The following is a 13,201-nucleotide window of genomic DNA, read 5'->3' on the forward strand; positions in this document are numbered from 1 at the left end:
AAAGAATAATAGGTATTGAAGATGAGAGTCATTTCCTGTGCACAGATAGCAAGACAAAATGTGAAGCATGTAAGCAAAGAAATAGACAAGAAAAAATGTTTTGAGGTGCTGGCTGTCCCATGAAATTTCCAATTAAGATTTCATTTAGTGAGATTTTGAGGAGGAGGAGAGAGAGGGGATGGGTAAAATAATTCTTATTTTCTTTATGGATTTCCAGTGGCTCTGTTTCTAAAGAACTGTCTACAAAGCTTTTGTACCACTTCAGCTATACCTGTTTGAAACCAGTATAGCTAAAGGTGTACAACTCTCTAAAGTGGACATAATTTTATTGGTAGAAAGGTGCTTATACTGGTACAGCGTACTCCCATAAATTTAGGGGATAAACTATACAGGTATGAGGCACCCTTATAGCAGCATAACTAACTGTATCCACACATGAGATTGTACTGATAGAACTATTTTGGTAAAAAAACCACCTAACTGAAATAATTAAATCCGTACAAAAACTGTGTAGACCAGCTGTCATAAATATAAAGGGAAGGGTAAACCCCTTTGAAATCCCTCCTGGCCAGGGGAAAGCTCCTCTCACCTGTAAAGGGTTAAGAAGCTAAAGGTAACCTCGCTGGCACCTGACCAAAATGACCAATGAGGAGACAAGATACTTTCAAAAGCTGGGAGGAGGGAGAGAAACAAAGGGTCTGTGTCTGTCTGTAGTCGTCTTGGCCGGGGATAGACCAGGAATGGAGTCTTAGAACTTTTAGTAAGTAATCTAGCTAGGTATGTGTTAGATTATGATTTCTTTAAATGGCTGAGAAAAGAATTGTGCTGAATAGAATAACTATTTCTGTCTGTGTATCTTTTTTGTAACTTAAGGTTTTGCCTAGAGGGGCTCTCTATGTTTTTGAATCTAATTACCCTGTAAGATATCTACCATCCTGATTTTACAGGGGGGATTTCTTTATTTCTATTTACTTCTATTTTTATTAAAAGTCTTCTTGTAAGAAAACTGAATGCTTTTTCATTGTTCTCAGATCCAAGGGTTTGGGTCTGTGGTCACCTATGCAAATTGGTGAGGCTTTTTATCCAACATTTCCCAGGAAAGGGGGGGTGCAAGTGTTGGGAGGATTGTTCATTGTTCTTAAGATCCAAGGGTCTGGGTCTGTAGTCACCTAGGCAAATTGGTGAGGCTTTTTACCAAACCTTGTCCAGGAAGTGGGGTGCAGGGGTTTTGGGAAGTATTTTGGGGGGAAGGACGCGTCCAAACAGCTCTTCCCCAGTAACCAGTATTAGTTTGGTGGTGGTAGCGGCCAGTCCAAGGACAACGGGGGGAATATTTTGTACCTTGGGGAAGTTTTTGACCTAAGCTAGTAAAGATAAGCTTAGGAGGTTTTTCATGCAGGTCCCCACATCTGTACCCTAGAGTTCAGAGTGGGGGAGGAACCTTGACACCAGCCCTAATTAGTATGATGACGTATGTAGGGACTCTACTCTCAGTAGAGCTAGAATAGGGGTGGGCAAACTTTTTGGCCCAAGGGCCACATCTGGGTGGGGAAATTGCTTGCAGGGCCATGAACGTAGGGCTGGGGCAGGGGGTTGGGTTGCGGGAGGGAGTGTGGGGTGCAGGAAGGGGTTCCGGGCAAGGGGTTGGGGCAGAGGAGGGGTGTGGGGTGTTTGAGGGGGCTCAGGGAAGGGGGTTTGGGAGCAGGAGGGGTGCGGTACGGCAGGGGGCTCAGCGCAGGGGGTTGGGGTACAGGAGGGGTGCAGCAGGGGGTTGGGGTGCAGGAAGGATGTGGGGTGCAGCAGGGGGTTGGGGTGATGGAAGGGTTCGGGGTGCGGGCTCCAGTCCGGCGCCGCTTACCTGGAGCAGCTCCAGGGTTGCAGCGGCATGCACCAGGGCCAGAGCAGGCTCCCTTCCTGCCTGCCCTGGCCCCGGCCCCACGCTACTCCAGGAAGCGGCCAGTACCACGTCCCTGCGGCCCCTGGGGGGAGGGGAGGCAGAGGGCTCCGTGGGCTGCTCTTGCCTGTGGGTACCACCCGCGAAGCTCCCATTGGCCGTGGTTCCCCGTTCCTGGCCAATGGGAACTTCGGGGGAGGTACCCACAGGAAAGAGCAGCCCGCAGAGCCTTCTGCCTCCCCTGCGCCCTGGGCTGCAGGAACGAGGTGCTGGCCGCTTCCCGGCACAGTGCGGTGCCCGCGGCGCTACGGGGATGGCAATCCAGCAGGCCGGATCCAAAGACCCGAGGGGCCGGATCCGGCCCGCGGGCCGTAGTTTGCCCACCCCTGAGCTAGAATGATTTTACTTAAAAGCATTTACAGTGAGAGAGACTCTAAGACCTAAATTAATGTTGTAAATACTTTTCTATCCAACAATCATAAAATGAGAACCATTTCATAAGGTTTATCAGCATCCAAGTTTTTTTTTAAATTATTGCTTAATCTGGTAGAGTAGGCAGGCCATAAATAGACTGCCCAATCTCAGTCTTGCCTTGTGTTCTTATTTGTGGACTGCCAGAAGCTGGGGCTGGACTACAGGAGAGGGATCATTGGACAAATTGCCCATTCCTTTCATTCCCATTCATTCTGGTCCCTGAACTGGCCACTATTGGAAGACAGGCATACTAGCTAAATGGGTGATTGGTCTGACCCAGAATGGCCATTTTTATGTTCTTGTTCATGCTTGGAACTCCCATTAATTTTACTATGAGTTGCACATGGTCTATTATTTTAATGTTAGGATTCAATACTGTCCTGTTTTCAGATGCATATAGCTTAGCAGTGAAAGAATTATATCATCTCCTTCCCCACCCTCCAAAAATATGTTGTGTTTTTAAGTACAACGTAAACAAAACAAAAAAACAAACCAAATGGAGGAGCAGTACAGGAGCCAGCAAACAGCTGAAAACGAGAGAGTCTGAATTGAGCTCTGTTGAAGGAGAAGGGAGGCAAGCCCCTGTTCCTTAGGGACAATGGGTGAATGAGTTCTTCAGAGATAGCTTGCGGCTTCTTCGCCGATTTCTTTTCTGTTTTCAGGTTGCAGAGGCTGGTAGGGGACAGCGTGCTGTGAGAGAAGCAGAGTCTTGGATCACAGTAGAGCCGTGATTAGGTGGGCTATAATAGCAGCCAAGCAGCCAGCTGGGGACACAGGAACCAGCAATCAGAGTTGAAAACAGAGGAGTTTGAGGGGAGAACTGTTGGAAGGGAAGGGAAGCAAGTCCCTGTTCCTTAGAAGCCATGAGTGAGTTCTTGAGAGCTTGTTTGCTTGCTGGTTTGTTTGCTGTTTGCAGAGACTGACAGGAGGCAGTGTGCTGTAAGAGAAGCAGAGCCTTAGCCCACAGGGGAGCACTGATTATTGGGCTTATTAAGGCAATCAGTCAGCGGTGCAGAAGCTGCAGCACAATAGCCAGCAAACAGAGCTGAAAACAGGGGAGTTTGGGTGAGAGTTTGTGGGAGTGAGTGTGGTTGTTGTTTTAATTTGTGGAGTGTTTTTTCTCCTTGTCAGGGGCTTAGGTGTGATGGCTATCACAGTGACAGAGGCAGCAGTGGTAGTGACCTAAGGAATGGAAGAGACAATTAAAATGACTGGATGTGGAGCCTGTGAGATGTACATTATCCTGGAGTGAGCACCTGAAAGGTGCTTTGTATGAAGTGCTGCCTGATAGGGTTGACGGAAGAGAAGAGTCGAGGTTTGGAGATGCAGGTAGAAACTATGGTTGAGCTTTGAAGGTGATTTGAGCACATGATAGAGGGAAGGCGAGAGAAGGCTGAAGGGAAAACTCAAGACTTATAGATGTAAGATGGACTGGAGAACTGTTGGGATAGACTGCTGGATGAGGAAAGTGGTCAGTGGAAGCATGTGACTATCAGAACCAGGCAGAGGAGAACACCTGCTACTGAAGGTGAAATAGAGCAGAGGAACAGGTTTGCTGAATTGGGAAATGAAGGGGTGCAGCAGGCAGTAACAGAAGGTAGGAGGGTAAGGAAGAAGAGAAGAGGGGCTAGTCATACAGGAAGAGGGGAAGAAACAGTGGAGATAGCCAGTTTGGAGACCCAGAAGGATAGAGAATGACTCGCATAAGATTGCAAGTAAGAACAAAAGACAGAAAGAGGAAGGCTGGTGCACTGCACCATCACAAGAAAGAAGCAGGTCTATGTGATTGTGGACTGTCTTCCAAAAATGGACAGGCCTGTCACCAGAGCTGATCCAGAGAACAGAAGAGTGTACTGTCTGCCAGGAGTTAAGGTACAGCATGTGGGCCTGAGGCTGGAGAGGATCCTATTGGGAGCAGGAAAGAATCCACTGATGTTCACCTATGAAGGATAAAATGATACTGCTAGCTTCTTGCTGGAACGCATCAAGGGAGACTGTGCCAGGTTGGGGAAGATGCTTAAATAAATGAAGGTTCAGATAATTGTCAGTGGAATTCTGCTTGTCCCTAGAAGAGAAGAACTGAGGTGAGACAAGATTATGATGATCAACAGATGATGCAGGCAGTGGTGCTATAAGGAGCACTTTGGGATGTTCAACCACTGGGAGGCATTCACAAACAGAGGACTGTTCTCATGGGATGGATTCCACCTGAGTAGGGATGGAAATAGAATTCTGGGATGGAGGCTGGCACAAATGATTCAAAGAGCTTTAAACTAGGAATTTGGGGAAGATGGTTAGGAGATATTCATGTAATCTCAATGCCTGATTCTAATATTAAGTAGGAGGAAAAATCAAGTAAGAGGATAGAGCAATGGAGAAAGGAATGACAGATGGTAAGAGAATGGACATCAAGAGGAAAGATAGTGTCATTGGTATTACTGGCAGTAGAATTATTGTACCTAATCAGACAAGGAAGCTGGGTGAAACCAAGCAGAAACTACTAAGATGTTTGTATACCAATGCAAGGTATCTGAGTAACAAAATGAAGGAACTAGAAATACTGGTGCAGGATGTGAAACTAGGTATTATAGAGATAACAGAAACATGATGGAATTGTTGTCTTGACTGGAACACAGATATTGAAGGGTATGTGCAGGTCAGGAAAGACAGAAATAAAGGTAAAGGTGATGGAGTAGCATTATATATTAATGATGAGGTAGACTAAAGAAATTAGAAGTGATGTAATGGATAAAATGCAGTCTCTTTGGGTCAAAATCACATTGGGGAAGAAAGAGGTCCCACTGGGATAGTGCTTGGGGTATGCTACAGCCCCCCAGAATACAATTTGGGTATGGATAGAGACCTCTAATATTTTTAATGAAATAAATACTACTGGGAATTGTGTGATTATGGGAGACTTTAATTTCCCAGATATAGATTGGAGGATAAGTTCTACTAATAATGGTAGGGCCCATGTATGCCTGGATGTGATAGCTGATAGCTTTCTTCACCAAATAGTCACTGAACCAAAAAGAGGTGATGCCATTTTAGATTTAGGATTGGTAAGTAGCCAGACCTCATTGAATAACTGGTTATAGAGGAGAACGTTAGTTTGAGAGATCATGAGCTAATTCCATTTAAACTAAATAGAAGGATAAAGAAAAATAGGTCTGAAATGAGGGTCCTTGGATTTCAAAAGGGCAAACTTTTTTTAAAAATAAGGGAATTAGTTAGGGAAGTGGACTAGACTGAAGAAACCAAGGATCTGAATATGAAGGATGCTTGGAATTAATTTCTGCAACTGTGACTGAACATATCTGAAGCCTACATCCCAAGGAAGGGAAAAATATTCATAGGGAAGGGTTGAAGACCAAACCAGATAAGCAAGCATCTCAGACTGGTTATTTAGAAAAAGCAGAAAGCCTACAAGAAATGGAGCATCGGATGGATTAGCAAGGAAAGCTATCTTTTGGAGCTCACTAAGTGTAGGGTAAAAGTGAGACCTGTCAAAAGCCAAGCAGAGCTGGACCTTGCATAGGAAATTAAAACTAACAGTAAAAGGTTCATTAGCCATATAAATAAAAAGAAAACAAGGAAAGAAGTGGTACTGCTAAGCACTGAGGATGGATGGAGATTAAAGATAATCTAGGAATGGCCCAACACCTAAACAAGTATTTTGCCTCAGTTTTTAATAAGGGTATTCAGAAGTTTAGCAGAGTGGCTAATGGAAATGAGGGTATGGAAGTAGAAATTACCACATCAAAAGGTGGAAGTCAAACTCAAACAGCTCAATGGAACCAAACTGCAGGACCCCAGATAATTTATATCCCAGAATATTAAAGCAACTGGCACATGATATTGCAAAGCCAATAGCAAAGATTTTTAATTAATCCATAAACTTGGGGGTCATATCTATGATTGGAGAATTGCTAATATACTACCTATTTTTAAGAAAGGGGGAAAAAAAAGTGATCCAGGAAGCTACAGTCTAGTTAGTTTGACCTCAGTTGTATGCAAGGTCTTAGAACAAATTTTGAAAGTGAGACTAGTTAAGGACATAGAGGTAATTGGGATAAAATACAACATGGTTTTACAGAAGGTAGATCTTGCCAGGCCAACCTGAGCTCTTTCTTTGAGAGGATAAAAAAAATCAGTTAAGACAAAGAAAATGCAGTAGATCTTATTTACTTGGATTTCAATAACTTCCACACTGGGGAAATTAGTTAAATTGGAGAAGATGGGGATTAATATGAGAATTGAAAGGTGGATAAGGAACTGGTTAAAGGGGAGACTACACTGTGTCATATTGAAAGGTGAACTGTCAGGCCGGAGGAAGGTTACTAGGGACATTCCTTAGGGACTGATCTTGGAATCAACCTTATTATTCATTCATGACCTTGGCACAAAAGTTGGGAGTGTGCTAATAAAATTTGCAAATAGCACAAAGTTGGAGGTATTGCCAATACAGAGGAAGAATGGAATATCATAGAAGATCTGAATGACATTGAAAACTAGAGTAATAGAAATGGGATGAAATTTAATAGTGCAAAGTGCAAGGTCATGCAATTGGGGACTAACAACAAGAATTTTCACTATAAGCTGGGGTGTATCAGTTGGAAGCCACAGACGAGGAGAATGACCCAAACACCCAGGTCTATCACAGGATGACTATGAGCTGCCAGTGCTATGTGGCCATGAAAAAAAGCCAATTCAATCGTATGCTGCATCAGGTGAAGTATGTCCAGTAGAGGTAAGGAAGTTATTACCATTATACAAGGAACTGGTGAGACCTCATCTGGAATACTGTGTGCAGTTCTGGTCTCCCATGTTTAAGAAATATTAATTTACACTGGAACAGATGCAGAGAAGGGCAACAAGGATGATCAGAGGAATGGAAAACCTACTTTATGGGAGGAGACTCAAGGAGCGTGACTTTTTTAGCCTAACCAAACAAAGACTGAGAGGAGATATGATTGCTCTCTATAAATATAGATGGATAAATAGCAGGGAGGGAGAGGAGTTATTTAAGCTATGCACCGATGTGAACAGAAGAACAAATGGATATAAAGTGGCCATCAACAAGTTTAGGCTTGAAATTGGATGAAGGATTTTAACCACCAGAGCAGTAAAGTTCTGGAACAGCCTTCCAAGGGGAGCAGGAGGGCAAAAATTTAACTGGTGTTGATACATTTATGGAGGAGATAGCATGACAAGACTGCCTACAATGGCATGTTGCCCATCTGCAACTGCTTGCAGCAAATGTCCCATGGCCAGAGATGGGACACTGGATGGAGAGGGCTCTGAGTTACTGCAATGACTTCTTTCCCAATGACTTATCTGGCTGGTGGGTCTTGCTGACATGCTCAGGGTCTAACTGATTGTCCTATTTGGGCTTGGGAAGGAATTTTCCCCTGGGTCAGATTGGCAGAGGCCCTGGGGGGATTTTGCCTTCCACTGCAGCATGGGGCAAGGTTCACTTGCAGGATTAAACTAGAGTAAATGGTGGATTCTCTGTAACTTGAGGTCTTTAAATCATGCTTTGAGGATTTCAATAACTCAGCTAGAGTTTATGAGTCTATTACAGGAGCGGATGGGCAAGGTTCTGTGTTCTGCAACGTTCAGGTCAGACTAGAAGATCACAACGGTCCCTTCTGGCCTTAAAGTCCGAGTCTGAAATTTCAAAATAATTTTAATACAGATTTTATGATGCCTTTATTTGCTGTAATGACATAATTGCTCATGGTAATTCTGAAAATACCTCTAATTAGAGTGACTACACATTCACTTCATGTAGTTAGACATAATTATAATTACATAAATATGCCATAATCAGAAAGGTCTGAAATGTTCATACAGCAAAAGATTAGATTAAGAAAAGGGCACAGGTGCAGGGGGAGACCTATGGTGCTATGCTAATAGCAGACAGTTGTAGTCCAGGATATATCATAGATGGGACAGTTGTCACCTGGACTGATCCACACAGATGGTGTATGAAACTGGGTGTCCCCTGGGGCCACACCCAATTTTCAGGACTCTTCACCTGATCTCTCTGGTGAAGAGATCAAACTCCAAAATGAAGCTTGCAGTGTTGTCTGTGTACTGTTTTCTCTCCCATGGATAAGAAATATATCTTTAGGAGGTAAAAATTCCACTGATGGAATGGCAGGTCACATTGGAAGAAATGCCTATATTCACACATTTCTCTTAATTCAGCATTTGGTCCAGTATTGTACTACTCTGTGCTGGTACCTACTATCTTCAGGTACATTAAAATTACAGCACTATATAATTACAAGGCATATACACATCTACCCCAATATAATGCGATCCGATAGAATGCAAATTCAGAGATAATGTGGTAAAGCATTTCCCCTCTTCCCCCCTCACTCCCAGGCTTGCACAAGCCTGGGAGGGAGGAGAAGCAGAGCAGCAGCAAGTTCAGGGGAGGAGGCGGAGCGGTGGTGAGCTGGGACGGGGAGGGGTGTGTGGGGGGGAGGTCCGCAGCAAGTAACGGGGGGAGGGGCAAAGCAACTGCTCACCAGCTCAGCTCCGCCTCCTCCCCCAAGCGCACCGCTGCTCTGCTTCTCCCTGCTCCCTCCCAGGCTTGCCATGCCAAACAGCTGATTTGCGGCAAGCCTTGGAGGGAGAGAGGGAGAAGCAGAATGGCAACGGCACACTTGGGGGAGGAGGCGGAGCTGGAGCAGAGGTGAGCTGGGTCGGGGAGCTGCTGGTGGGTGCTCTGCACCCACCAATTTTTCTCCATGGGTGCTCCAGCCCCGGAGCTCTGACATGCTGCTCTGAGCGGGGTGTAAGGGGGCTGGGCTGGGGGTTGGATAAGGGGCAGAGGGTCTCGTGGGGCGGTCAGGGGACAGGGAGGGTTGGGGGTTCTGAGGGGCCAGTTGGGGGTGGGGCCAGGCTGTTTGGGGAGGCACAGCCTTTGCTACCCAGCCCTCCATAGCAAGTTTGATATAACGTGGTTCCACCTATAACGCGGTAAGATTTTTTGGCTCCAGAGGACCAAGTTATATCAGGGTAGAGGTGTACAAAGTAAACCTTGATATAGATGTACATAATGATTTGTTGTTGCAGCTTGGCCTGGAAGCTGTTCCATGAGTTCTTTGAAGGTCTCTTGTGAGGAGCTCTAGATGAATAAATGCTCAAGGCTCCAGCAGTAATATGCAGGAATTGCTTCTCTCCTGTTCCACAGAAAATTAAAGCATTATTAAAAAGATATGCTTTAGCTCAACTAGAAGTTATGGCTTTGATGTAGAAACTACTGGGTGAAATTCTGCAGAACACAGCTCATAGGAGGTTAGGCAAAATCAGGGGGAACCACTATATCTATAAACTCTATTCATTTGTCTTCCCTAGGGATTATTGAGTAGGGCCCAAGCTCGCTGTTCTGTACAACATGTTAAACCACTGTCCCTTTACTCAGATGGGTGGAGCTATAGCTGACTTGAAAACCCCACTTATAAATAATGAAATAACCAAAGAGGCTGTACATCTTTTCCCATTTTTTTCCTCTTCTCCATGTCATCCCCTAAAACCCATCCTACTATGGGACTGGATTGATTATGCCATTTAGGCAAAGCTGTGAATTAGAGGGCAGCACATAGCCACGCTGCCCCAAAGGGAGCACCAGTATATAGATGCTGCTGTAACACTCCTTTGTGGGATAGTTTCTTACCCCACACACATCCAGCCCCTTCTATCCAGCTCTGCTTACTCATGCATGAGGGGCAGGGCCATGGCCTCTTTCCTACCTTTGTGGGGCACTGTGTGCTCCTCCATGGCTCTTATGTGGGTCTCACATAGTGAGAGGGTTCTTATGCCCTCCTTACCCTATTGCACACCCATGCTGGGGCAAGGCAGAATCTGGTACTACAATATTGTAAGAATTTTGACTTCTTAATGTTGATGTGCCAAATTGACCCACCACCATCTATATAAAACCTTCTCCAATAGGCAGCCATTGCAACAAGAAAAAGGAGGAAATGGGATGACTTGGTTTTGCATTGCTCCATTCACTTATAACAGCCACATCCCTTCCTTAGGAGAATGTTAAGGAAGGATTACATCACACATATCTGCTAACCAGCCCCAGCTAGAAAGATATCTTTGTACCTCTGTGGGCAGGGGAACAACAAAATATTCAACCCTAATTGTTTCCTAGGAATTGGCTATTCTGTGCCAGAGCCAGTCATTCCAAGAGGATAGTTTGAATGAAGACTAAATCCACCCCAGGCTGAATGACAACGCCTATCTTTATTGGTCAGACTGGCAGGACATTCTTACTCCTTCCCTACAGCACTACCCAGCTTATTACCCAAGGAACAAGGACTAAACAGAGACAAAAAGACTTATCCCCTTGTCCTGAGCATATTTTCTTAAACGTGGTAAATGCCACCAACTTAATCATTCATATACTACAGTTTTTGAATGTGAATTAAAAATAGAAAATTATTTTATACTGAGAGCATGTTCTCTCTCCTTGTCTATTTATGCAGGCTGCAGATGTGCAGATATGATTTTGTACTTCTGGAAAACATCGAAACAACCTTCAAGCCTATTCCATGCCAAGAGAGGGACAAGTAAAGAGAGCCTCTGCTATCTTGCTTTCTTCTGTAGACAATATCACGTTTAATTCTTTCTTAGGATGAAGGCCTGCAGTGAGGAGGGAAATGAGTCAAAACAGGCTCAGTTTCTGAAGTCGGAATGATAATCTTCATTGCTTCCTTTGGGTATTGTAGAGTGAAGTTCAGCAACCAGTTCAGTCAAATTTTGAAAACATATGTATGATGGCAGAACACATACAATGATCTATTAGCCATTGTTTGTAAGTAGCAAGAATACTCCAGGAGTACTCTGAATTAAATATAACTATCTATGCTGATCATGGCAAATTAGTTGTCATGTAATATAAATGTAATTATTTTTTATAATTTTTCATATCAAGACATAATTATCTCTGAATTTAATATGCTACACTGATTATATACAAACCAAATATACAGCAATTATGGACTATTATAGTCACTGAATAAATAATTTGTATTTATTTTATGTGATGCTTCTATTTTTGGAAACCAGAATAGTTGATATTTGTGCAAATATATGTAAATTTGCTGTTTAAAGCAATTCTCTGATCTCCAGTGTCTTCTGTAGGTGAATATTATTACAAATCTTTAAGTGTTTGTCTATTAATGGGAATGGACAAGAGATTGGCATGCAGGTTTGAAGAAATTGGAATGTCTGCTTATGGCTTGTGTTATACAGAAAGTCAGACTGGATGATCACAGAGTCTTGGAATCTATGAAGCTTTGAATATACTTAGAGAAATTGTGTGGCATTAGGAATGGTGTCTACAATTACCAGATTTTACTGCTAGGTGGTATGAAATAGGTATAGAACTCTGCACATACACAGCAGTCTGTCTAGAAATCTGTTGTACCCATGCCTGTAATGCTCACTGAATGCCTATGTATAACTGCTGCCTTTTCTGTTATTGTGTAGCTCCAGTTTTGCAGAGTGCTTGAAAGACATTAGATTATATTTAGAAATATAGTAATGAAATATTTTTACTCACTTGATCTTAAAACATAACTTCCATTACTGTTAAAACATAACTATAAGCAAAATAGAAGAGTCTAACCATCAGAAAACAGATATGTTCCAAGAGTGAATTTAGAATCTTTAATTAGGCAATATATTGCAGTAATGCCAAAGGGACCTAATTAGCACTTACTTGTAGTATGTACTTAACATTGTGTTTTAGCCACATGCTAAGTGGTTTGGGAGGTTTAATGCAGTGTTTATGTTTAGCACTTACTAATTCACAGGAGGAGAAAATTGATAAATATGACAGTTTATTGCAACTCAATTTCTGATGTCAATTAATTTCAATGAAATTAATCCAAATATAATCTGATTTAGCTGAATCCACGTTTTCTCTTAACTATAACATTTCAAAAAAATATGATGAAAATATAGGGAGAAACCCATTCTAAATTGGTTAGGGAATGGAGTCAGTAAAGGAAAGATTAAATATACTGAAGATATTCTAATAGTTATATCACTATTATTTAACGGTGTCTTGAAGTATGCTAGTTTAAGAACAATTTTCACACAGACATGTGAGTAACTTTGCACACATGAACTATCTCACTCATTGCCAGGGGATGTGGTGAAGGCCAAAAATATAACGAGTTCAAAAAATAATTAGATAAGTTCATGGAGGACAGGTCCATTAATTGCTAGTAGCCAAGATGGTCAGGGATGCAACCCCATGCTCCAGGTGTCCCTAGCCTCTGACTGACAGAATCTGGGAGTGGATGACAGGCGATGGATCACTTGAGAGTTGCCTGTTCTGTTCATTGCCTCTGAAGCACCTGACTTTGGCCACTGTCAGAAGACAGAATACTGGGCTGGATGGACCATTGGTCTGACCCAGTATGGCCATTCTTATGTTCTTATCAATGGGACTACTCACCTGAGTAAAATTTAAGCATATGTGTAAAAGTTTGTAGGATTGGGCCTACATTCAAATGCAATTAGATAGGTTAAAAAAAGGCTGAAGGGGGTTTGATTTTCAAGGAAAAGTAAGCCCATTTAGAAACATCTCTTCTCTTGCAGCCCAGGTATTCTAAGAATAGGGTCATAGGTTACTTTTAGGAGGGGTGTTAATTATGACAAAATAATTAACAATCACATAAGACCTCTTTTTGATAGCCATAGGTTCAGACATAAGAAAAGCAGGTGAGCATTTAAATGCATGAGTTAAACCACTGATATACTGTAATTTTAAAAAAATTGGTTAACTTACAACTTTGA

General features: G+C 42.9%; 1 protein-coding gene across 1 annotated transcript in view; it reads left to right on the top strand.

Annotated features, from left to right (window-relative positions):
- The window catches only part of LIPI (lipase I), a 39,769-nt gene extending 28,803 nt beyond the window's left edge, over window positions 1-10,966 (top strand). The window contains exon 10 of the mRNA XM_077807277.1: window positions 10,879-10,966. Coding sequence (XP_077663403.1) covers window positions 10,879-10,966 — 88 coding nt within the window. The remainder of the gene's footprint in view (window positions 1-10,878) is intronic.
- The last annotated feature ends 2,235 nt before the right edge of the window (window positions 10,967-13,201 follow it).

Source organism: Eretmochelys imbricata, chromosome 1 (genome assembly GCF_965152235.1).
Source record: "Eretmochelys imbricata isolate rEreImb1 chromosome 1, rEreImb1.hap1, whole genome shotgun sequence".
Taxonomy (NCBI): domain Eukaryota; kingdom Metazoa; phylum Chordata; order Testudines; family Cheloniidae; genus Eretmochelys; species Eretmochelys imbricata.